General features: G+C 46.3%; 1 protein-coding gene and 1 pseudogene across 1 annotated transcript; both read left to right on the top strand.

Annotated features, from left to right (window-relative positions):
- Nucleotides 1-6194: 6194 nt before the first annotated feature.
- On the top strand, nt 6195-6612 carry LOC132433371 (ufm1-specific protease 1-like; annotated as a pseudogene).
- Nucleotides 6613-13952: 7340 nt separating this feature from the next.
- On the top strand, nt 13953-19849 carry RTL6 (retrotransposon Gag like 6). The gene is made up of 2 exons (XM_060025805.1): nt 13953-14263; nt 14481-19849. Exon 2 carries the CDS (start codon nt 14795-14797, stop codon nt 15512-15514), a length of 720 nt encoding a protein of 239 aa, XP_059881788.1. The 5' UTR covers nt 13953-14263; nt 14481-14794; the 3' UTR covers nt 15515-19849.
- The last annotated feature ends 6956 nt before the right edge of the window (nt 19850-26805 follow it).

Genomic DNA, 26805 nt, shown 5'->3' with positions numbered 1-26805 from the left:
ACATTCGTGTGATCTACTACAGGTATTTCTGTGAGCAGGGGCTCTCCTTCTTCCAGCAGCACAAATCCAACACCTCACTTGATCCCCAAGGCTAGCAGCTAGCATTCCAAGACAATCCCCTGCACAGATAGTGTTTACTCTGGGCTTCTTGCTGCCTAAGCCCCAAGAGTGCATTCTCTGCAGCCATACCGGTTTTCCATGTCTGACTACAAAAAGATGGAGAAGCGGGCAGGGATCATGCCTCCCATAAAATGTAATCCATGGCATGTCCAGCAGCCCAGCTCAGGGCTGAGAGAGCCCCTGTGAGGCTACCAGAGTACCAGGCACTGTGAGTCTTTTTTACCGCCTTGGACTTGAGAGATTCCTCAAAAAATCCTGTCCTTTAATCCCACACAGATGGAATTGTGGTATTTGCCTTCTCCCTCTTTGCCATAACTCCACAAGAAGAAAGATGAAAACTGATGAGAACAAATTAAATGAGAGAATGTAAAGGAAAGGGAAATTGATCAGGATTTCCACCCTCCAAAGGACGCTTAACGCCATGCAGCAACCACCCTCTGCTCACCCAGACCGTGATTCTCTGACTGTCCTAGAAAACGGTTCTGCACTTGCTTCTCTTCCTCAAATCTTCACCTCCTCCTCTTCACCTCTTCATCCCTCTCAGCTAATGACCTTCCTTCTTGTTAGGGGCTGAATTGTGTGTCCCCCCCCCAAATGTGTGTGTTGAAATACTAACCCCTAGGACCTCAGAATGTGACTGCATTTGGAGACAGTGTCTTCAAATAGGTGTTAAGGTTAAATGAGGTCATATGGATGGGCCCTCATCCAATATGAATGGTGCCCTTATGAGAAGAGGAGATTGGGACACAGACATGCTGAGTGAAACCATCTATAGAAGCTGAGGAGAGAGGCCTTGGAAGGAAGCAACCCTGCCGACACCTGCAGCTCACACTTGCAGTCTCCAGCACAATGAATTTCTGTTGTTTGACCATCCGATCATGTGGTACCTTATTCTGGTCACCTGAGCAAGCTCACACACTCCTTCTTTCACCAGGAAAATAGAAGCAACAAGAGGAGATATGCCATTAGCTCCTGCCACCTCCCCTGCCCACATCCCACACCTCTGCTTCTCTCCTGTGACTGTGGAAGACTTCCCGTGCTCCTGGTGGACCAGCTCCTCCCCCACTGTCTCTAGATCCTTCTCCTACTGAGGTCCCTCCCCCACTCCACATCCTCATTCTGGCCATTCTACCATCTTTCTCTTGCTTCATCAATGTTTCCTTAGTCACATCAGCGTACAAACATCATGTTATTTTCCCATCTTATAAAGTGGTTCTTGCGCCCGCTGTCTCTCCCTCCCCCGGCTACTGCCCACTCTCCCCTTCCCTTGCACAATAAAACTCATGGCAAGAGGTGTGTCCATACTCACTGTCTCTTAGCCAATCTCCCTCCTCCAATTTTCTCTCTGCCCAGGTTCCCTTCTCTTTTTTTAAAACTTTGTGTTGAGAAATATAATACACATACAAAGCACACAAAACACAAGTGTGTGCTTTATTAAATAACTATGAAAGGAAACGTCCGTGTGATTACTACTCGGGTTGAGAACCCCTCTGTTGCCTGTAATCTAGAAGACTAGGCACGTTATCTCTTCCTCGTGATGGACCCTCTCTCTGCCTTGGGGTATTATTATCCTGAAGTTTGTAGTAGTAATTGTCTCATTTTTCTTAGCACACTTATCACCTAGTATGTACCCATGAGAAATAAAGTTAAGTCTTTCCTGGTTTTGAACTTTGTGTAAAGAGATTATATGATACACGTTCTTTGTGTCTTCTTTCACTCATTACGATGTTTGGAAGACTCATCCTTGTAGGAGTAGCTCATTGATTTTCATCGCTCTGCAGGAGCAGTTCTCAAAGTGGGTCCCCAGAGCAGCTGCATCAGTGTCACCAGAAGCCTTGTTAGAAATGTAAATTCTTGGGTCCATCCCAGACCTATTGAATGAATCAGAAACTCTGGGGGTGGGGTCAACCCTCCCAGGAGATTCCGATGTACGCTAAAATTTGAGAATCATTACTAAACATTATTCCAGTTTATTTTCCAGCCTACAGTTGATGAGCTTCTGCGTTATTTCCAGTTCTTTTGCTGTTATGAACATCACCGCTACGGACAGTCTTACACAGGGTTCCCACAGCACTTGTGCATGAGATTTGGGGGCAGGACTTTTGCTCCGTCCATTTTCGCCTTTCCTGATACATGCCAAGATGTTTTCTGAAGGGATTAGTATCAGCCTGGATCTAAGCAGAAAACAAAAGACACACTCAATCCAGGTAAATGAGGAGAGTTTGATAACAGAGATGATTTATAACAGTGTCCTGAGAAAAAGCCGTGTTTTCATTAAACTAAAAAACCAGTGGAGCACGGATGTACTTGGGATTGGTTGCAGCGAACATGTTATTCTTAGTTTCACCCAAATAATCTGTGATATTTTATCCATCAACAATGAGAAGTATTTTCATACATGCCATTTGAGAAATTAGGCTACAAAAATTTTTGTGACAAAATTAGTATTGGATACAAAAACAGACCTCAGGCTCCTGGTGTTTCCTTTCTGGGTTTTCTGCGGCCATTAATCAGACCCTTGAAATGTTGGTGCCTTGGAAGACCTACTTTGTACATCAACCTAGTGCCTTAGAATGGGATTGAACTTTCTGTAAACGAGTCTTCTAATTATTTTGTTACACTGTGTTCAGAATCTGCTGGAGATCTTTAATCAAAGTATTCATTAAATGGGTGTCAAGAATTTTGAGCTCTGAAACTTTAGCGAATTGTAATTTTTAGAAACAATCCTTGCCAACGGGGAAACATTGAAATTCATCTCTACAAAAGCAAGGGAGGAGCTGAAGGAATTAAATGCTGAGCATTCCAATGTGTTCAAGTTCTGATTTTCACATTCCATAATTGTTTTTGGAATATCTCAACATGTGGGAAGAATCTTTTGGTGAGATTCCTAGTTTTAATTGGATAAATTTATATTCTGTACTGGAATGGGAGGAAATCAAGAAGGCCTACAATTTTGCAGTCTTTAAATTTGATGAAACACTCAAAAGAATAATAAACAAAATTTGAGGGAACGTTTTGGCTTATGAAAATATTTGTCATAGAACGGTAGCCTATTCTGTCAAAACTGAGTTAAAATGACAACTTATGGAGCTATTTGAGCTGGAATATTTATACATTCAATTAAAAAATAGAATTGAGGGACTTCCCTGCTGGCACAGTGGTTAAGAATCCGCCTGCCAATGCAGGGGACACGGGTTTGAGCCCTGGTCTGGGAAGATCCCACGTGCCGCGGAGCAACTAAGCCCGTGCGCCACGGCTACTGAGCCTGAGCTCTAGAGCCCGTGAGCCAAAACTACTGAAGCCTGTGCGCCTAGAGCCCATGCTCCACAGCAAGGGAAGCCACCGCAATGAGAAGCCCGCGCACCGCTACGAAGAGTAGCCCCCACTCGCCGCAACTAGAGAAAGCCCGCACACGGCAACGAAGACCCAACACAGCCAAAAATAAATAAATAAACAAGTAAACAAACAAACAAATAAATTTATTTACAAAATAGAATTGAGAATATCTTCCATTTACTAAAGTTTTTCTGAGTTTACCTGGTACCTTAGTACCCATAGGAAGAGGACTTTCTCAATTAAAATCTAGTCTACAAAGAAGAGTTGGTGGAAAATATCAACAGATTTAAATTTATCATCACAGAATGCAACTCTGAGTAAGACTGCAAGTGATGTTATGACAAAACAAAGAATAATAAGACCATATTGAAAAAAAGAGCATTCTTCACAAAAATATCAGTGTCACGGCCATAGAACAATATGATAAACTAATTCGTTGGGCCATAAACAAAGTTTCAGAAAACGCATTAGTTTAATTATCTTATCAACTTGTTCAGCTCTCAAAAGCATGCCAGTTTGAACAATGACCATACCCATGAGAAGACTTTGACATGGTGGCCACCTCTCCTCCTCCCTGAAGCCTATTCTTGGCTTCCACGGTTTCCTTCTTCCCTTCTGGCCACTCTTCAGCAGGTCCCCCTCATTTCCTAGACCTCTAAACCATGGACTGCACAGCTCTCAACCCTTTGCTACTTTTCGTTTACGCTCTCTTCCTGGTCTGAACCACCATCTGTCTATAAATAACTTTCCAAGGGACCTTTCCCCAGAACTCCAAGATCACATCCAGAGCCAGGTGGATATTCCACTCGAAGGTATGGAAAACGTCCCCCCAGCTCCACTCTCAGTGATGTCCTCCCTAGCAAAGCCCCCTTCACGTGCATGTGTAATAAACAATAGAGAGAACTGTGTACCCTTTACTCCATTCCCCGCAATGGCAACGTCTTACACACTCACGGTGCACCATCACAACCAACATGTTGACCTTGAAAGAGCCAAGAAACAGAAGATCCTCCTGTTGCCCTTTTGTAGCCACACCCACTTCCCTTCCACCTCAGTGCCTCCTGGCGTTTTCATTTCTCTGGGATGAGTGTCTGCAGTGCAGTCGCTGGGTTCTATGGCTGTTGCACTCTCAGTTTTGAAAAGAACTTGTCACACGGTTCTCCAGAGTGGGTGGGCAGATTTGCATTCCCATCAGCAACGTATCCGGGTTATCTGCATCCTCACTGACATTTGGTGTTGTTACTATTTTTTATGTTAGCCATTCTCATATGTGTGTAATGGTATCTCTTTATGGTTTTAATTTTCATTTCCCTAATGGCTAATGATGGTAAACATTTTTTCATGTGTTTATTTGCCATCTGTATAGCCTCTTGGGTGAAATGTCTCTTCATCACGTATTTGGTCCATTTTCTAATTGGGTTGTTTGTTGTTTTACTGTTGAGGTTTTTTTTTTTGCGGTACGCGGGCCTCTCACTTCTGCGGCCTCTCCCGTTGCGGAGCACAGGCTCCGGACGCGCAGGCTCAGTGGCCACGGCTCACGGGCCCAGCCACTCCGCAGCATGTGGGATCTTCCCGGACCGGGGCACGAACCCGTGTCCCCTGCATCGGCAGGCGGACTCTCAACCACTGCGCCACCAGGGAAACCCAACTGTTGAGTTTTGAGAGTTCTTTATGTTTTGGATACCCGTCTTTTGTAGGCCATTTTCTCCCAATCTCTGGTTTGTATTTTCATACTCTTAACAGAGTTCTTCACCGAGCAAAAGTTTTAAATTGCAATGGAGCCCAATTTATCAATTTTTCCTTTTATGGATCATGCTTTTGGTATCAAATCTAAGATTTCTTTGCCTAGCCCTACACTGCAAAGATTTTATCTATTTAAAGTTTTATATTTTACATTTAAGTCTGTGATCCATTTTGAGATAATTTTTGCATAAGATGTGAGACAGATTAAGTTTTTTTTTTTTTTTTTTTTTTTTTTTTAAACCTATGAATGTTCAATTACTCCAACACCGTTTGTTGAAAAAGCTATCTTTCCTCCCTTGGGTTGCTTTTGCATCTTTGTCAAAAATCAGTTGGACATATTTGTATGGGTCTATTTCTGGGTTCTCTATTCTGTTCCATTGATCTATATGTCTATCCCTCCACCAATATAATACAGTCTTAATTACTGTAGCTATATTACAAGTCTTGAATCGGGCAGACTGATATATCTCACTTCATTATTCTTTTTCGAAATTGTTTTAGCTGTTTCCTTTAGCTAGTTCCTTTGCCTTTCCATATATATTTTAGAATAATCTTCTGTATATCTACAAAAAATCTTGGCTCATCGCCGCGGGGCGCGCCTGCGGTCGGGGGAGAGCGACCCCAGGGCCCGTTCGCCTGCCCGCAGTTCGCCCAAGACTCGGGGCCGAGAGGAAGCGCTAGAGTCCAGAGTTCTCCCTGGAGTTCGCCCCGCGCCGCCTGCAGGACGCATCTGCCCGGCCCGGCGACCGCCGCTCCCGCCCACCGCCCTGGAGCCGCTGAAGGACGTCCACCTGGGCCTGGCCCCGCCCGGCCGCGGCCGCGCTCGCCTGGCCCTCCTCTCGGGCCATTACATTTACTACCATTACGGCTGCGACGGCGTGGACGACCGGGGCCGGGGCTGCGGCTACCGCACTCTGCAAACGCTGTGCTCGTGGCCAGAGGGCCGGCCGGCGGGCGTACCCGAACCGGCTACAGTGCAGGCGGCCCTGGAGGACATGGGCGACAAGCCCCCCGGGCTCCGGGGCTCTCGGGGATGGATCGGCTGTGTAGAGGCCAGCCTCTGCCTTGACCACTTTGGGGGTCCCCAAGGGCGCCCATGTCACGTGCCGCGTGGAGCAGCGCTTCACGGGGAACTGGAGAGGCTCTATTCCCACTTGGCAGGGGCCGGGGGGGCCTGTAATGGTTGGAGGGGATGCGGATGCCCAGTCAGAGGCGTTGCTTGGCCCAGGCATGGAAGCCTACCTCCTGGTATTGGACCCTCACTGCTGGGGTGATCCGAAAAACCCCCGTGAACTACAGGCTGCCGGGTGGGTGGGCTGGCGAGAGGTAAGCTCAGCCTTTGACTCCAACTCCTTCTACAACCTGTGCTTGACCAGCTGTGACTCGGAAAGGCAGCTGCCCACCCTGGACTGAGGCTAAGGACCCAGAACTGAGCCAGCTCTAGCGCTGTACCCACTGAGCTACCCCATCTCAAAGGCAGAGGCTGCCTGATGTCAGACCCCCAGGAAGTCCCAGCAGAGCCTGGGATCTTTGGTGTCAATAAAGTGGCAAGGCCCAGCACACCCCCCCGCCCCCCAAAAATAAATCTTGCGTGGGCTTTGATAGACACTGCATGAAACCTGCGTATCATTTTGGGGAGAACTGACTCTTTATTGTGTTGATTCTTCCAAACTATTTCACAGTGCATCTCTTTCTCTATTTAAATCTTTTAAAATTTAATTTTTAATTTAATTTAATAAAATTTAATTTTTAATTTAATTTAATAAAATTTAATTTGATCAGTGCTTTATTGTTTTCTGCATACAAATCCTGTACAAATTTTGTTAGATATACATCTATGTATTTTTGAGTGATTGTATATGGTATTGTATTTTAAATTTCGCTGACCTTGTGTCCATTGTTAGCATATACAAGTAAAATTGATTCCTGTATATTCACCTGCATCTTGTGACCCTGCTGAATTCACTTATTGTTCTAGGAAGTTGTTATTGTTGTTTTTGGTAAATGCTTTGGGGTTTTCTATGTAGACAGTCGGGCCAACTGCAAGTAAGGACAGTTTTATTTCTTCCTTTCCAATCTGAATGTCTTTTATTTCCTTTTTTTCCTTTCCTCATTGCTCTGGCTAGAACTCCCAGCACTATGTTGAATAAAAATAGTGAGAGGGAACGTCCTGGCCTTGTTCCCATTCTTGGGGGAAAAGCACACTTAGTCTTGACCATTAAGTATGAAGTTAGCTATTGGGTTTTTGTAGAAACTCCCTGTCAAGTCGAGGAAGTTCCCCTCTGTGCTCATTTTTCTGTGACTTTTGATCATGAATGGCAGCTGGCTTTGTTTTAAAAGATCTAACTCACATACTATAAAATTCCCTTTTAAAAAGTATACAATTTAGTGGGTTTTAGTATATTCACAATGTTGTACAACCATCAACACTAACTCTGGAATATTTTCATCACCCCAGAAAGAAACCCTGTCCCCTTCAGCAGTCACTCTCCCTTTCCTCCTTCTCCCCAGAGCCTGGAAACCAGGACCCTGCTTTCTGTCTCTATGGGTTTGCCTACAGAGGACATTTCATAGAAATAAAATCATACAATATGTAGCCCTTGTGTCTCACTTCTTCCACTTAGCATAGTGCCTCCAAGGTTCATCCACGTGGTAGCACACACCAGTACGGTCAGCCCTCTGTGTTCGTGGGTTCTGCATTTGTGGATTCAACCAACCGTGGATCAAAAATATTTGAAAACTTTCCAGAAAGTTCCAAAAAACAAAACTTGAATTGTCTGTGCATGGCGACTATTTAGATAGTGTTTACACTGTATTTATCACTATTTATATAACATTTACATTGTATGAGGTGTTATAAGGATCTAGAGATGATTTAAAGTATATGGGAGGATGTGTATAGTTTATATGCAAATACCATGCCATTTTATATAAGGGACTTGAGCACCCACAGATTCTGGAATCCATGGGGGGTCCTGTAACCAGTCCCCCGTGGCACTGAGGGACAAGAGTGTTCCACTCCTTTTTATGGCTGATTAATATTCCATTGTACTGTGATACCACATTTTGTTGATCCATTCATCAATTGGTGAACGTGCAGGTTGGTTCCTTTTTTTTCTATTATGGGTAATGCTTCTGTGAACATTCATGTACAAATGTTCATGTAGACACGTGTTTTCAATTATCTTGGGCACATGCCTAGGAGTGGAATTGCTGGGTTATATAGAAACTCTATGTTTAGCTCTTTGAGAAACTGTTCAACGGTTTTACTGTAGCTGCACCATTTTACATTCCCACCGGCTATGTATAAGAGTCCCAGTTTTTCTGCATCTTCACCAACATTTGTTATTGTCTGTCTTTTAGATTATAGCAATACTGGGGAATGTGAAGTGATATCTCATTATGGTTGTGATTAGCATTCTCCTAAAGGCTAATGATGTTTAGTATATTTTCATGTGCTTATGTGCCCTTTGTATATCTTCTTGAGAGAAACGTCTATTCAAATACTTTGCCCATTTAAAAAACTTGGGTTATTTGTCTTATTATTGAGCTGTAAGAATTCTTTATATATTTTGGGTATTAGACCCTTGTCAGACATATGATTTGCAAATATTTTCTCCCATTCTGTGGGTTATCTTTTCACTTTTTTGCCAGTGTCCTTTGAAATAAAAAGTTTTAAATTTTGGTGAAATTCAATTTACCTATTTTTTTCTTTTGTCATTTGTACTTTGGTGCCATATCAAAGAACCTGTTGTCCAATCTAAGCTCACAAAGAAAATCCCTAGGTTTTCCTCTAAGAGTTTTATAGTTTTAGCTCTTACATTTAGGTCTTTGATCCATTTGAGTTAATTTTTGTATAGGATGTGAGGTAGGAGGTCTAACTTCATTCTTTGCTATGGATATCCAGTCTCAGAAAAGACTATTCTTTGGCCATTAAATTGTTTTGGCACCCTCCTTCAAATAAATTGACTAAATGTTAGGATTTATTTCTAGTCTTTCAATTCTATTCCATTCTACTATGCTAGATCATACATTCTTGATTACCATAGATTTGTAGATAAATATTGAAATTGAAGGCTCTGTTGTCAAGTGCATATATGTTCATAATTGTTGTCTTGATGAATAGATCCTTTTATCACTACAAAATATCCTTCTTTTTCTCTAGTAACAATTTTTGTCTTGAAGTCTGTTCTGTCTGATATTAGTGTAACCATTCCAGTGCTCTTTTTAGCTTGAGTGGTATATCATTTTTCATTCTTTTGTTCAACTAACTTGTGTCTTTGAATCTAAAGTGTGCCTCCTGTGGATAGCATCAAATTGGGTCATTTAAAAAATCCAACGCAAGAGGGAAGAGATATGGGAACATATGTATATGTATAACTGATTCACTTTGTTATAAAGCAGAAACTAACACACCATTGTAAAGTAATTATACCCCAATAAAGATGTTAATAAAAAAAAAAAAATCCATTTTGCCAATCTCGACCTTTCAAGTGGAATGTTTAATCCATTTACATTTAATGTATTATTGATAATGTAGGATTTACATCTGCCATTTTGTTATTTGTTTTCTATATGTCCTATTTTCTTTGTTCCTCTATTCCTCCATTACTGCCTTCTTTCATATAAAATAGATATTTGATTACTGTACTATTTTAATTCCCTTGTCATTTCTTTCACATATTTTTTGAATTATATTCTTAAGGTTGCCCTGAGGATTACAGTTAACATCCTAACTTATAAAAATCTAGTTTGGATTAATACCAACTTAATTTCAACCATTTAGAAAACTTTACTTCTAAATAGCTCCATCTCCTCCTTACTCGCTTTGTGCTATTATTGTCAGGCAAATTACATTTTTAAAAATAAATTTATTTATTTATTTTATTTATTTTTGGCTGTGTTGGGTCTTCATTGCTGCGTGTGGGCTTTCTCTAGTTGCAGCAAGTGGGGGCTACTCTTCAGTGCAGTGCATGGGCTTCTCATTACGCTGGCTTCTCTTGTTGTGAAGCACAGGCTCTAGGCACGTGAGCTTCAGTAGTTGTAGCACGTGGACTCAGTAGTTGTGGTGCACAGGCTTAGTTGCTCCTCAGCTTGTGGTATCTTCCCAGACCAGGGCTCAAACAGTGTCCCCTGCATTGGCAGGTGGATTCTTAACCACTGTGCCACCAGGGAAGTCCCTACATTTTGAATATATTGTATGCTCATTAGTATAGATTTGTAATTTTTGCTTTACACAGTTGTCTTTTCAATAATACAGGAGAAAATAGAGTTACAAACAAAAATACACTTATACTGTCTTTTAATTTACCTATGTTTGTACCTTTATTGGGGCTCTTTATCTTTGATATGAATTCCAGTTACTGCCTAATGTCCTTTCATTTTAGTCTGAAGGACCTCTCTTTATTATTTTTTGTAGGGCCAGTCTGCTAGTGATGAATTCTCTCCAGTTTTATTTACCTGGAAATGTCTTAATTTTCCCTACATTTTTGTAAGAGAGTTCTGCTGGGTAAAGAATTCTTCATTGATAGTCCTTTTCTTTCAGCACTTTAATTCTATCTTCCCATTGCCTTCTGGCTCCCATGGTTTCTGACGAGGAACAAACTGTTAATTTTATTGATGACACCTTATATAGATCACTTTCTTCTCTCTTGCTGCTTTTGAAATTTTCTCTTTGTCTTTGACTTTCAAGAGTGTGGTGATGATGTGTCTAGGTGTTTGAGTGTATCCTACTCAGAGTTTGTTGAGCTTCTTGGATGTGCAGATTAATGTATGTCATCAAATTTGGGGAAATTTTTTGATTTCTCTGATACCATCCCTGGCAGGGGGTGGGGTGAGGAACGTCATTTTAGCTTGGCAAGTGTGGAAGTCTCGGCTCCTTACTTAGCCTTTGCTGGCACGAATAGTGATGGGGCCACTGATTTTTCTGCAGCATTTGGCTGGAGTAGAGTGGTTACTGTCTAAGTATTCCATCTTCATAGGCTATCTCTTTCCTCATTCTTTGGCTTGAGAGGGCAGGCTTTTTGGAGGAGCTTTTTTTTTCTGTATGCCTCTTCCAGATTGCCAGCTTCTTTGGCTGCAAATCTGAGCTATGTGATACAAAAGAATACCGCAATCTAGCCAGTCTGCCTTTTTTCTTCCACCTTTTCTTTTTTCAGTTGTGCTTTGCTGAAAGAATAGGGAAGCATGAAACTAGTCCATCTTCCCAGAAATGGAAATTGACTATATTTGTTTTTAGAAGGTACTTTTTCATAGCCACCTTATCTTGTTACATTTCTACTTCCCCCACCCCCATTGTCTGTTCTTTTCACAAATGTTATTCCTTCATTAGTCTCATTGAGCATCCTAAGTATGCTTACTTAAAGTCTTTTTTTCCAGACTGTTCTATTATTTAATTTCACCTGGAGTTAATTCATATTATGATTATTGATTTTGGTGGCCATTATTCTTAGCATTAGATGTCTTCATGGGCTTCAGAGTTTTGATTTTTAGGCTCAATTTTGGGTAAAAGGGTATCTTTCACTTTCTTTCCCCCTTTGTGTACTCAACCCCCCTCCATCTTGAGGCCCCTTCTCCCCCTGGTCTAGCAGTTTGGGGTCACTCCAGTGATGCCTGGTCTGCAGTACAGAAACGTGTTTTATATTGGTGGTTCACAATTCCTGGCCCTCTGGGGTCTACTTGTCAGCCATGGGGCATGAGATTAATGATATTGGATGGTCTCCCTTGTCCTAGGGCCACACCTTCACAGAAGGTGTTGCCCCATGAAATGGTTGAAGAGATTTTTCAGACTCCTCTTTGACATGGGGGTGAACACTCTCTCCCCTCATTTCAAATAGGAATCCTGACTCTGTTTCCAGCCTTGTGTCCTCATTATGCCTTGGGATCCAGAGTCCAGCAAGCCCATGGCTTTGTCCATACTTAGCAGTTTGTGTTTCTGGACCACAGTGGAGTTTATATTGCTTTTGAGCCCAGCCAGATCCTCTCAACACTTTATTGTATAGTTTATTGTTGTGTGTTTGCGGCAGAGAGCAACACCTCACAGCCTGAATCATAGCATTATCTGGATCTGAAGCCAAATACTCTGTTTTTCTTATTTTAATATTTATTTTCATCTTTATTTAGCTCTATTTTATGCAATGCCACTTTGTATCCTGTTTGAGATAGGTGAAATACAAATAAATTATATATTTCTTCAAGTTTATGTTTCATCATTTCTCAAATCAAGGCGCACCTTATATTAAATGCATCTGAGAATTTAAGATGTATGGTGTCAACCACACCTGGAAATGCAGCAGACACTTCACTCATATGCACAGAAACCAGTAACCTGCGGAGGTGCGATCCGGGCGCTGAGGGCAGAAAAACCGGTGGGGTGACTCACAGGAATGGATTCCTCTGTGTGTTTGGAAAAAGTGGGAGGGGTGGAGGGGTATAGGACAACTTCTGCATTTGAAGTCACCGACCTCAGGCAAGATGAATGCAGCTCCTGCCTCCTCGTGAGGTGGGAGAACTCACAGAAGCAGTTTAAGGAAACATTGTCTCCTTTCTTTCCCCTCTTGCTTCATGTACTAGACATTTTCAGCTGGTCGCAAAAGGTGCACTTTTTCTCACACTGGGGTACACACAGTTGTGGCCACAGCTAGACTATCTCTTCCAAGTGCTGACACTCTCATGTTCCAACTCCCATTTTATAGAAGCAAAAACTGTAAAGGCATGAGTGAAGCCGACTCTGCCCAGGCCTGCCAGAGGGGTGCAAGTGGCTGCCGGTAGTTCAGCCTCCTTGAAGACGGTGTCCTCGAAACACTGGCAATGGTGGGCGTCTTTTCTCTCCATTCATGCTCCATCCTGGAATTGACCATTTAGAAGTAGCTCAGCAAGGTCAAGTGGGAAAGGCATCCAGTTCCTGAGTCAAATAGCTCATACACTTTGGCCCAGTAATTTCACTCCTGGGCAATTACCCTGGCAAAGCTGGCAGAGGAAGGGGCTAGGATTCATACACAAGGGAGGTTTATAAAACTTCCACATGTAAAATAAGATGGAGCTCTATCAAAAGGGGCATATTAAATAAACTGGGTACACGATTTCATTGGAACATAGGCAGTAATTGAAAACTATGCTTTTGAAATAGTTTTAATGGAAAATGCTCAAATTCAGTGTGCTATTAAGGTCGCAAAGCATAAGGTACCATAATTAATATTTATTTATTTAATTATTTATGGCTGTGCCACGCAGCTTGTGGAATCTTAATTTCCCCGCCAGGGATCCAACCCGTGCCTCCTGCAGTGAAAGCATGGAGTCCTAACCACTGGACCACAGGGAATTCCCAATAATTGATATTTTGTAATAGAATATACCATAGAAAAGTGACTGGATGGAAGTAGAGAAATATCACTATTTGTTCTCGCAGGTGGAGGGACTCTGAATATAAACTTTTTCAAAAAAGACTTCTCGGATATCAACATTTTCTACAGTGAATATACACTACATTGAACTTGTATTGAAGTTACAGTATGTAAAGCAAACTTCGTTAAAAAAAATGACAACCTATACAAAAAGAGCTTTACTAGCAGTCTTAGAAAGAATTTAAATAATTTAAATTTTAATAATTCTTAATTATTCATAATAATAAAATCAGTCACCACTGATTGGCTGCTGAGGACCGGCACAGCGCAGTTGCCCGGGAGGCGGGGCTGGGCGCGCCATTTCCGGGGCGGGGCCTCGGCCGCGCGCGAGCCGGTGGTCTCCATGGCAACCAGCGGGGCCCAAGCGAGGCGAGCCTGGAGCTGCCACCGCAGCCGCGCAGGCCCCGCCCGCACCCCGGCCGCTCAGCCACAAGCCCTCCGCCGCAACCCCGGCCCGGTCCCAGCTCGGCTGGTGTTCCCGCCAGAGGCTGCCCGCGCCTGCCTCCTGCCGCCGCCGCCCGGGCCTGACGTGACCGGGAAGCAGTTCCGGCGGGCCGCCGCCGCCGCCGTGACTCATCTGCCTGCCCGCATTCCCCGATCGGGCCATCTTGGTCGCGGCCGGCGCGGCAGACGGAGCCGCGGAGGAAGCCGGGGAGACCCAGGTACGCGCCCGCCGCCCGCCCCAGGCCCCGGCGCCGCCGCGGGTGCATCGGCCCTTTGTTCTGCCCCAGGTGGGCGCCGGGCCCAGCGTAGGGAGGGGGCCTCGGCGGGGGCGCCCGCCTCGCCGCCCGCTCTTTGCTCCTCCCACGCCGCGTCCCTTACTTCTAACCCCCGTTTCCGCAGTCGAAACCGTTTTTAAACCATGTTTTCGTCCTTCAGGGCCCAGAACAAGTCCACCCTCCTGTGCAGCCCGCCATGGCCTTGTGAGGGCGGCGATCAAGGAGCCACATCCGGAGCTGGGGATCCCCGAGGGTCTGCACCCCTTGCCTGGTCTGGCTGTGCTCATCTCTCGGTCCGTCTGCCCTGCCTTCTTGTTTGGGCTTCTGAGCCACGCTGGGTCTTGAACCCTACCCTTTCCTTGATTTCTCTCTTGGTCTACCCAATTTTAGCATTACAGGTGCTCAGGTTCTGGGGTACCCAAACCCCCTTCTCCCGCTTCATCCGTCTCAGCCTTAGGCCGACCTCTGGCCGCCATGGTTCAACCCCATACCGCAAAAGCTGAAACCCCAGCCTCTGCAGCGTCTACCAATGCCCAAATGGATGACGTCATCGACACCCTGACCTCCCTGCGCCTCACCAACTCCGCGCTGAGGCGGGAGGCCTCGACCCTGCGGGCAGAGAAGGCCAACCTCACCAACATGCTGGAGAGCGTGATGGCGGAGCTGACCTTGTTACGCACCCGGGCTCGGATTCCCGGGGCGCTGCAGATCACCCCACCCATCTCGGCCATTACCTCCAATGGGACCCGGCCGATGACGACGCCTCCCACCTCGCTGCCCGAGCCCTTTTCCGGAGACCCTGGCCAGCTGGCGGGGTTCTTGATGCAGATGGACAGATTCATGATCTTCCAGGCCTCGCGCTTCCCCGGAGAGGCCGAGCGAGTGGCGTTCCTCGTGTCCCGGCTGACCGGGGAGGCGGAGAAGTGGGCGATCCCCCACATGCAACCCGACAGCCCCTTGCGAAACAACTATCAGGGATTCCTGGCCGAGTTGCGGAGAACCTACAAGTCTCCGCTGCGGCACGCCCGGCGCGCCCAGATCAGAAAGACTTCGGCCTCGAATCGAGCCGTGCGGGAACGGCAGTCGCTCTGCCGCCAGCTGGCCGCCACGGGCACGGTGCCCTGCCCTGTGCACCCAGCCTCCAATGGGACCAGTCCAGCCCCGGCCCTGCCCACCAGAGCTCGGAACCTTTAGGAATCGGCCACCACCCTGGTCCGTCTGCCGCCACCCAGGTAGCATACCCCTTTTGCTGCGTAGAAAGAAGTGTCCGTACCACACAGCATCGCCCTTGTTTGAAGACATCCCTTCCCGCCTCTCTCGTTCCATAAGGACATCTGTCATTGCTCCTGGGCGCCCTGTGACCCACCTTGCTTCCTGGTATCGCGTGCTAGCTTGGAACCTCCGTTGCATGTTTCCCTTCTCTCGCTTGCAATTCCAGCTCTTCTAGTGACCACAGCTCTGCTGCTGGGTCACGCTGACCCCGCAACACACTTTGGACCACTGGGGCTGACCTTTCCCAGCCTGACCAGGTTCACAGACGCTTGTCTTCCACCCTCTGCGGCCCCACGGCAGCTCCCCACCTGGCTGCCCTGTTCTCAGTAGTGAGCTTGCTGATGACAGAAAGAAGCCCTTTTGGCCAGGCGGGTGGCTTGATGGGGGTACCTGGAGAGGAGAGCCTGGCATCCTGCGCGTAGGTGATTGCCAGCCCCGCCAGGGCCCAGCGTAGCAGGCAGGGGCCTCGTCTCTGCTGTCAGCGGCCAAGGATCAGAGCTGGGAGTGGTTCCAGCGTTTCCGGGGGGCCGGCTCCACTCTGCACATGAGTATGCAGTCCTTGTGCCCCACTGCTGCCACTGGGAAAGACTGCTAATGCGGCCTTAGGGGGGGCCCCCGCAGGCTGCACCCCCATCAATGCCTGGCTTTGGCTGCCAGTGTTCTGGTAGCGCCAGGACTGGGGGGAGTCGGGAACTCGCCTGCCAGGCAGGTCGTTGTGACTTGGGATCACTGGGCGTTTCCATCAGGCTTCCACAGGCAGCACATGCACGTCCGTCCCTGCCTGAGACCCCCGGCAGGCTGAGGGTGGGCTCTAGAGGCTCACTTTGCTGCCCTGGACCCCCGTGGGAATCAGCGGTGGTGTCCCCTCTGTGGGAATCAGCAGTCCCCCCTCCTCTTTGCCCACTGGCACTTGGTGGTGCGCTTGTCTAGCTTGAGACCTGTTCTCTTCTCCCTGCAGGGGACATGTGGCCTTCACCTCAGCCCCTTGAGCCACACATGCGGTCTCTAGGTCTCCAAAGCCTCTGTGTAGCGTGTCCTCCCCAGGCCTGGGCTGTCCATCGACGTCCAGCCTTTGTCCCAGAAAACATGGACTCAGGGCTGGAGACCCAACTCCTCTGGGATGCGTCGCTGAACCCTTAAGGAGAGAGGGTGTCTGCCTCTGCAGCCCCGGCCAAGGCCTTGCTGGCGTTTGCAAAGGAAAAGAGCTGCGGACTGCCTCGGTCCTAATGCGGTGACGGTGCAGAGCTGGTGCCCGTGTTCTGATTCTGAGGGACGAACCTGTGCCTCTTAGTGGTGGGTGGCCTTCACGGGGGACGCCCAGAACCACTTTCTAAATGAGTCTTGGCCAAGCCCTTTGGACCGTGGTGCTCCCACCATATTTCAATGCCAAATGAACCGCATTTCCATGACCACCCGGGCGGTGGGAGATGGGCTGTCCTACCTTGGGTTCATCTGCCCCTGTTCTGCTGGTCCTGGCCCGACGGCCGGAGGACAGCCTCTGTGCACCCCTGCGGGCCTACGTCTTGGGACCCCCAGTGGTTGGCTCCTAGGGCCCATCCCCTCTTCCTAAGAGTTTCCATGATGCAGGGGAAAGTGGCTGCGCTCCTGAAGCAACCACCGCCTACAGGGTCAAGGGTGATCAGTGGTTGCTGGGGTTCGTGGCCCACTGCTGCCCACTCATAAACTCCGTTAGCCCAGTTGCCCTGCTGAACCACTGCCTGAACCCGGGCTTCAGGCCCCCCTGGATTCCAGCCGAGGCTGTTTAGGCGGGACCATGGTGCTCATTAAGCCTGAAGCCGGGGAGGGCGCACAGTCGGCCACTCTTCTGGGGGGCGGGCCCTCCGGTGTGGGGTTGCGCAGATCACTTGCACTTCCTGCTCTGTTCTCTTCTGCCTACCTGCCAGGTGGAGGTGCCCACAGCTGAAGGGGTACAATGACACCCGGGGAAAAGGAGGCCTGCAGGGGTAACTGACACCTTGAAGGTTTCCACGTGGCCCAGCCCAGCCAGGGTAGGAGACCCAGCACGGGAGCCGGGCAGGAACTGCTCGCCAGCCCCTGGCTGTGCCCAGGTGGCCTTAGAAGTCCTGCTGTGTTTGCACTCGTGCTGCATTTCAGCTGCTGCACGTAACCAGGCCAGAGCCGCTAGGCGAGGCTGGCCATGCTGCCTGCCTGCACCCGTGACCGGCCCTCTGCATATGGGTCGTCGTGCCCAGCCTGGGCTGCTGCTGCAGCTGCGTCTGGGTTGGTGATTTGCTTGGGTTTTGCCTGCTGCTGCGCACGGCACGGGCTGGGGACTCTGCTGTTGGACGCCTGCGACCTTGTTGATCGCTTCCTCGACCTTGGAAACCGGAGTAGATGCGAGGCTTGGGGTTGGACTTGGAAGAAGCCCCACGTTGGGAGCCCCTGGTGACTCTAGTGGAAGACACCCTAGTCCCCAGCTAGAGAGGATGAGACCCAGGCTTCATGCAGCCTAGAGCAAGGGCAAGTGACTGGGAGGACCGAGCTGGAGAAGGCAGCGGGGGACGGGAGCTGCTCTGTACATATTCGGGGTTTATAATTTCTCTGAATTTAAGAGAACAGGTGTTGATTTATTAAAGGGACAGGGAGTTAGTAGTGTTAAACAGTGCATGTGAGGGAAAGTTTTATGTTTTTCATGGTGTTGACATTATTTGGACTATATTGTGTCTGTCTTCTGGTCTCCGTGGTACCCCATCTGGTAAGGAAGCTTCATTGCGTAACAGGGCATCGTTCGAGATCAGATTTAGAAGAAGGGATGACCTCTGGCCTACTGTATAGTGTGACCTTGGGATTGACTTAATGTCCTGAAGCATTTCGGTGACTTCTAGGAAAAAGCCAAGACCCATCTCGCTGGTCCCAGGTGAGTATATGAGGAGGTCATGACACGGAGCCCAGAAGCACCCCATGAAGACGCAGGTAAGATGCACGAGCTGCTGCTGTCAAGAGGGACAGAACTACCTGCTGGACCATGATCCTGGCAGTTCGGCCTTTAGGAGGAGGAACACATGTGGGGAGAGCTGGGCAGGTAGTTAGGTTGCCTTAAGGGAGCAGCCCCGTGACTGTGAACGAGCACACACGCAACGGGGCCAGCTACCAGGGGTGGAGTTTGGGTGGGAAGAGGGGAGAGATCTTAGCAGCCGTCCCTACCATCTTGTAACCAGAGCTGTAAGCCTGAGATCCCCTCTGCTCGGAAAGCCTTAGGTTAGGGGCTTAGAGATGAAGACACAGATGGGGCTCTGGAGAAGGCAACGCAGCACTGATTGTTGGGCCGGCAGCAAAAGCTTGCCTGTGTGGGGAGAGGGCTGGGGTTTAGGATAATTCCATCACCCACCACGTGTGGACAGAGCTGATGACGGGTGTGGTCTTGGGGTCCCAACGTCGGGTGTGGCCGTTGGCAGAGCACGGACGCAGTAAAGGTGGTGGGGTAACACCAGCTCCTCGCCGCGGCATCAGTAACTCCTTTGCATAACCAAGTAACAATGTCCTGGTTGTTTTCATTATCAAAGCCAACCTACACATCGTAGAAATTTTGGAAAATAAAGTAGTAGAAAGAAGTACGATTTTAACATTTTGGTGTTTCTCCTAGTCTCTCCCCGCCCCCCGCCCCCCATGGTTTCTCTGCTTTTTGTTTTAACATAGTTGTGATACTACCTACTGTAATGATACGATATCGTGTATTTTCATTTACGTCACGGGCATTTCCCCGTGTTATTTCTAATTTTATGTTGAAAGGCCGTGTGCTCCTCCGTCAAGCAGTGCCAATGGTTGATCACCAATGCTCTTACTAATTTTTCACCATTAGAAATTGATGAATATCTTTGTGCATAAAGTTTTCCCCAATGTCAAGTTATTTCCTTAGGGTAGATTCTCAGAGGTGGGGTTTATTGAGTGAAAGAATATGAAAACTTGTGAGGCCATGATTACATACTGACAGGTGGTCTCCAGAAATGTTTGTACCCATTTACACTGCCACCAGCAAAGATAAACATGCTCATTTTACCATCTTGCCAGTACTGAGTATTCTCATCTGGCCAAATACTTGCTAATCTGATCATGAAAAAGATAGCATTGTATTTTAGTTTGCATTTTTTCGGTTTCTAGCGAAGTAGAACACCTCTTCGTGTCAAGCAGTTGTATTTCTTTCGTGTACTGTTGGTGTCCTCTGCTCTTATCTACTGGGGGTCTGATAAATTCGTATGAGCTCGTTATATATTAAATATATTAACCTGCTGTGTGTCATACTCGTTGCATACGTTTCCGCCTTTTTACTTTGTTGTGTGTTTTACTGAAGTTTTAACTTGATACGTAGCTGATCCGTTCCCTCACTTGGCCCTGTGCCCACCAGACTCTTAAGGCAGGCACACATATACGGCGGTACCACTGCGCTGGCAGCAATGGCTGACGCATAGTAGGTACCCCACAAACGTTTGTGAGACTGGCGTGGATGGATGTGCTGGGCATCCATGGTGCGTCACACACACCACCCCCACCCCCAGAGTGCTTGTGAACCAAGAACAGTTCACAGACCTTTTGGTCCCAGAATCCCTTTGCACCATCAAAATCCTTTCGGACCCCGAAGAGCTTCTGCTAATGTAGATTTTGCTTATCAATATTTGCCATGTTACAAATTAAAATGGAGAATGTTTCAAAATTCTATTTTGAAAATAAAGTCATTACCTGACAACACGAATAGCATATTTTAAAGAAAACTATTTTCTAAAAAAATTCAGTGAGAAGAGTGGCATTCTTTCATCATTTTGCAAGTTTCTTTAATGTCTGACTTAATATCAATAGAAGACAGCTGGGACCTCAGACCTGCCCCTGTACTTCATCTTTTGCAAGATCACACATCACGTAGCCTCTGAAAAATTCCACCGTACACGCAGGAGACAGCAAGAGTGGAAAACACACAGGATATTTCAGTAGTATTACGGAAACAGGAATGCCTTCCAGAACCGGAAAGGGTCCTGCCCACTTTGAGATCCCCTGGTCTGAGAAGAGACAAGAGTAGTCCTTGCTGCAAACACCTCCATCTGTCCTTTGTGGTTTCCTTCACTGCTTTAAACTGAAGGTCTTTGTTTCCCTCTAGCATTAATAAAGGCACTTCTGGAATTAGTTTGGCTTGTAGTGTGAGGTGAGGCTCCAGCTTGACTTTTCCCCAGTTTTTTCTTTATAAATTTATTTTATTTATTTTTGGCGCAGTGGGTCTTCGTTGCTGCACGTGGGCTTTCTCTAGTTGCGGTGAGCGGGGGCTACTCTTTGTTGCGGTGTGCGGGCTTCTCACTGCAGTGGCTTCTCTTGTGGAACACGGGCTCTGGGGCACGTGGGCTTCAGTAGTTGTGGCTCGTGGGCTCAGTAGTTGTGGCGCACGGGTTTAGTTGCTCCGCGGCATGTGGGATCTTCCCAGACCAGGGCTCGAACCCTTGTCCCCTGGATTGGCAGGCGGGTTCTTAACCACTGCGCCACCAGGGAAGCCTTCCCCAGTGTTTAAACCCGAGATCACCTACTGACTTCTTTCTCCCCCTCATCCATGTGTTTCCTCCAGCACATCTGAAAATCTTATCTTCTGTGGCGCCGACTTTCCCAATATCTAGTGATCCATCTATCTCCCCCAGAACTTCCCTTTTAAAAATGATTTCGGGTTTATGTTTTGTATTCCTAATAGGGGGTCTTCCCCTTCAGGTTTTCTTAGCTGTTCTCACCAGGTGGACATAAAAATTAATTCTAAATTTCGCCCCGAATCCCAGCGCAGACGCAGGGCTGGCAAACTGTGCGCAGGCCAGAGCCCTGGAGGGGGAGGTGGCCGCTGCTTCGTGCCCACGGAAGGCCTTGCCCCTGGGGTTTCAACCAACGTTCCTCTACGACTGGTGGCTGGTTTGCGATCAGGGGTGAAAATCTGTGTCCCAGCTGGCTAGCCTGCTGCCTAGTCAGGGTCTTCTGCTTGGAAAAGTCTAGAGTGCACACGATGCCCTGCTGGCTGGCCCCGGACGGCTGGTCCTAAGAGGTTTACAAGGGCCTCGCTGTGTCTTTCAAAAGTTCTTCCCTGGGTTCCGGAACATCTGGATGTAGCTGGGGAGTCTTCTGGATTCCAAACGGTATTGCGTCCCCAGAACCCTGCTGGTCACACTTCAAGCACCACATTTGAAAGCAGTAGAAACTGCTGACTCTCAGATCGTATCTGAGCAATTCCAAAGACAGGAGTCTCATGTGATCTGCCCGTGAGTTTCCAATGGCCAGCAGGCTCTGGGCATCTGCTAAAGCCTCTTCCTGTCAAGAAAAGTTAATTTCTAGGCATACGCTGTAGCGGGGTATCGAGCTGGGCTTTTCCTGTCGTAGCCGAGACCCACATACGAGAATGAAAGCCTGTACTCGGAACTTTGACAGCTGCTGACGGTCCGTCAGTCCCCGCACTTGAAGGGATGTCTTAGCTCTGTCAGTCTGCCAGCACCCAACGGTTACATAGGCTGGCTGGTTCTTTACCAAACCTGTTTTCTCCTCTTTCTGGGCAAAAAGCTAGACTACATTCCCCAGCCTCCTTTCCAACCTGGTGGGGCTCAATGATGGAATTCTAACCAGTGGAATGCGGGCGAGAGGGGTGCTCCCTGTTCTCTCCCCTTCAACCATTTGATCCACGCTGATAGCCAAGGTGACCTTGGAAAACACAGAGTGAAGATGGCAGACCCATACAACAGAGACCCCAAGCCACAGTCTGTGGGAGAGCTGCCAGGATCCCCATGGGCCTGGGGCACTGGGCATGACTGGGGGTCAGCTCCCAGCGGTGAGCAGGTGGGAGCAGGGAGTGGGGGGAAGGGGGGTGTGGCGGTGGCCCCAGGAGGAGTGAGCGCCCGCGGTTGCTACAGCCTTTCCGGAAACCCTATGTCCTCTTTCTCGAGTGGCCCCGACACGAGCACCAATGTGGCCCGGCGAGGGAAAAGCAAAGTCCAGTTAAGAGAAGGCCTCTTAGCCCCTCCAAAGCCACCAGGGTCACAAAGAGCTCCGGCCAACCCTGGGGAGAGGGGATGAGACACGCCCCAAATTGCTGGAGCCAAACATTCTTCAGAAGCAAACAGGGCTTAGTCTTAGCAAGAGACTGTTCTACACACAAAAATGACAAGAAAACCTTTTCATGTGGCCAAGATATCGTTAAGGGACCTCCTACCTAGTGGGAAGGGGTTTGACAGATCCCACTGGATTGGGGTCTGGAAGAAATCAAAGTTTTTCTATTTCTATTCCGAACGAGTTGAGATGCTTCAATAAACCAGTTACACTTCATTCACTTAAATGATGAACCCGTCCACAAAGCTATGAAATAACAGAACAGGAGAAGCAGAGACAACTCTGGTAGTCTCGGCCTTAAAGGAGCTTTAGGGCATAAAAAGCAGTGCGTCAGAGCGATGCTGCTCTTAGCACGCCGACTGCCCAGAGGGGTTTAGAAGAACCTTTGGAATCTGAACGAGAAAAGGACCGCAGTAACCCACAGCTGTGCACCTGCTGTCTGCCAGACATGGTTCTAGACACCGAAGATGTAAGGGTGAACAAGACAGAGACTTTGCCCCTGTGGAGTCCTCCTTCTTCCAGGAGAAGAGAATGATAAAACCACGTGTATCTCATAGAAGGGGGGAGCGTGGATGGGGTCCAAGAAGATCTCTCCAAGGGCTTGATATGGAGCAAAGCCCCCAAGGAAATGAGTGAAGTGGGCTTAGACTCAAGCCAGACTGTGGTCCCAAAGAGGAAAAGTTATTCAGATCTGTGTTTAGTCTTAAAATCTATAGTGCCTTAGACTCAAGAAAGTATTTTTTTTTCAGATTTGAGATGACACTGAATATATAATTTTCTGTTCTCCGTAAAACTGACTTAATAGGATACACAGTTTATCATGTTGTTAAAAAGTTTATTTGAAAATAAGCTAACGATTTCATAATATTTCCTTACATGGAGGTATATATATAACTTGCGTAGCTGTTCTTCCCCGGGCTGGCTTCATTTTTTAAAAATCAGGATATCATTTACACCCAGTGAAGTGAGCCGAACTGAAGTGCATACTTCAACGTGCTTCGACAAATGTATGCACCCGTGTCACATACCCCAAATCAAGACGTAGAACGTTCCCGTCGCTCCAAAAATTTCCCTTGTGGCTTCAACCTCTCCCCACCGCTGCTAGGCAACCGCTGTTTTAATGTCTATGCCCATAGATTAGCTTCTGGAATTTCATATCGATGGATTCATGAAGTGGGCACCCCTTTGTATTTAAGCTTCTTTTGCTACTATGATGTTTTGAGATCCATCCGTGTTGGTGTATGTTGGTGTATGTTCATTTCTTATTATTGCTGATTAAAGGTCCACTTCATTCTGTAGACAGACCCTAGCTGTTTTGCCATTCATCTGTTAATGGACATCTAGGCTACTTCCAGGTTGAGCAAACACAAATAAAGTTGCTATGGACGTCCCTAGAAAAGTCTCTTTGTGCACATATGTTTGCATTTCTCTTGGGTAAATACAAGGAGCGGAATTGCTGGGCCATAGGTAAACTGTGTAACCTTATAAGAAACGGCCAAACTGCCTTCCAAGGTGGATGCGCCATTTGACGTTCGTGGTTGTGTGTGTAAGTTCACGTTGGTCCAGCTTCCTCTCTTCCCTTGCTGTTGTCAGTCATTTTCATTTCAGCCGTTCTGGTGGGTGGGTAGCAGTATCCCATGATGGTTTTACTTTACGTTTCTCTGATTTCTAATGATTCTGAGCCTTTTTTTTTTTTTTTTTGCTAACCATTAATATATCTTGTCTCCCCCCAGCCCCGATGTTTTATGAAAAATATCAAACACACATAAAAGTTGAAAAAAACTGTATCATAAACATCCATACATCCACCAGCTACATTCTACAATGAGCATTTTGCTAAATTTGCTTTATTGCATAAGCATCCATCCTTCCATCCATCCTCAATATGTCTTACTTTTAATGCACAGGGCAGTAAGTGAAAGATATCAGTCGACTTTACCTCTAAGCACTTAGCATGCATACCGCTCACTAGACTTCCACATTTGTTTACAGTGCTTTTTTTTATTGGCAGAAGGGGGATGAATTCACGTACAGTGGAACCATCTGGGGAGTTTTGAAAAAAGCATCCACCACTGTCACGCAAACCCCTCTCAAGATACAGAACATCACCACACAGAAAATTCCCTGGTACTTCTCCCAGTCCTAAATACTTTGGTCAATCCCCAAGACACAAAAATATTCTGTAATTCCTTCTAAAAAATTAAAATTTAAACTTCTGAAAAGATTTTATTGAAATATAGTTGATTTACAATGTTGTGTTAGTTTCAGATATACAGCAAGGTGATTCAGTTATACATATATGAATAGCTATTCTTTTTTAGATTCTTCCAGTATTAACTTTTACATGTAGGTTTCTGATTCATCTCAAAAAAGTATTTTGTGGATGATATGAGATGGGGTTGAAATTTGTTTTTTTCCCATATGGACATTCAATTGCTTTAGAATAACTTGTTGAAAGATGCTCTGTTTCTCCATTGGGTCGCTTTGGTGACTTTGTTTAAATCAAACGACCTAATAGAGTTGGTCTACTTCTGGACTCCTTCTGTTTCAAAAATCTATTTGTCTATTTCCGTGCCAGCACCATGCCGTCTTGATTACTGTGACTTTGTAGTAAGCTTTGAACTCAGGATGTGTAAATGCTGCAATGATGTGCTTCCTTTTCAAGATTGCTGTGGGTACCGTACATCTGTGCTCTCCAGTTAGTAAGTTGCTAGACACATGTGGCTGTTTAAATTTATTAAAATTAAGTAAAATGAAAGATTTAGTTCCTTGAATATAATAACCATATTTTAAGTGCTCACTAGAGCATTTCTACTCTCACAGTTCTATGTTAGGTTCTTTGCAATTCCATATAAATTTTATAATCATTTCATCAATTTCTATTAAGGAAGCCTGCTGGGACTCTGATTGGGAAGGAATTGAATCTACAGATTGAAGTGGTTGGAACCTGACATTTTAATAATGTTGAGTCTCCAATACATGAATATGGTTTATTGCTCAGTTTGTTTAGAATTTCTTTAATTCTCCTCAGCAGTTCTGTAGTTAATGGCCTATCACATCTTTTGTGAATGTATTCCGAAGGGTTTTATGATTCTAGATGCTATTTTAAATGGAATTTTTTAAACAATTCATTTTGCAATTGTTTCTTGCTAAGGTATAGAACCCAAACTAATTTTTACATGTGCTTTTCTTCTGTGACTTTGCTAAATTCATGTATCAGTCCTGGTAGGTATTTCCCAGGCTCCTTAGGATTTTCTATACTCACGATCACATTGTCTGTGAATAAAGAGAGTTTATATCTGTCTTTTCGGTCTGGATGCCTTTTATTTTTCTTTCTTGCCTTCTCGCGCTGTCTAGGACTTTCTAACACAGCGTTAGACGGAAGTCACAGAGCAGGTAGCCATGTGTTATTCCTGACCTGGGGGAACACGGTCGATACTTCACATTTGCTATGACGCTGAGGAGTAGGTTTCTCGTACATGCCTTTTAACAGATTCATGAGATTTCCATCTAGCTCTCATTTGTGAGAGTTCTTTTTTTTAAATCAAAAATGGATGTTGAATTTTGTTAAATGCTTTTTCTGCAATTTAAACAATCATACTTTTTCTCTTTTATCCTGTTAACGTGGTGAATCACACGGACTGATTTTCCGATGATAAACCAACCCCGCATTCTCGGGATAAACAAAACTTGGTAATTGAGTATTATCCTTTTTATAAAATAGTGCGTTTGCTTTGCTAATACTTTAAAGTCCCTTATGTGTTTTTTATCAGTAGGAATATTGGTCTGTCATCTTCTTTTCTGCAGCGTCTCTGTTTTTAGGGTTTATGATTGCCTCATAAAAGGTTGGGAGCTGTTCCTCTCAGCTGTTTTCTGAAAGAGTTTGTGTAAGATTAGATTATTTCCTCCTTAACTGTTAGGTAGAAGTAAAACTCCCTGGGCCTGGAGTTTTCTCGTGGTAATAAGGTGTTTGCTAGGGAGTTCAGTTTCTTTAGGGGCTCGATGGGACTGATCAGTCATCTGTTTCTTCTTCAGTGAGCTTTGGTAACGTGTCTTTTGGGGGAACGTGTCCGTTTTATCCAAGTTAGCAAATTTACTTGCATAAAGTTGCTGGTAATACTCCTTAATTACCTTTTTGA

The sequence above is a fragment of the Delphinus delphis genome, chromosome 11 (genome assembly GCF_949987515.2).
Source record: "Delphinus delphis chromosome 11, mDelDel1.2, whole genome shotgun sequence".
Lineage (NCBI taxonomy): Eukaryota > Metazoa > Chordata > Mammalia > Artiodactyla > Delphinidae > Delphinus > Delphinus delphis.
This window is presented reverse-complemented; position numbering and strand designations above follow the sequence as displayed.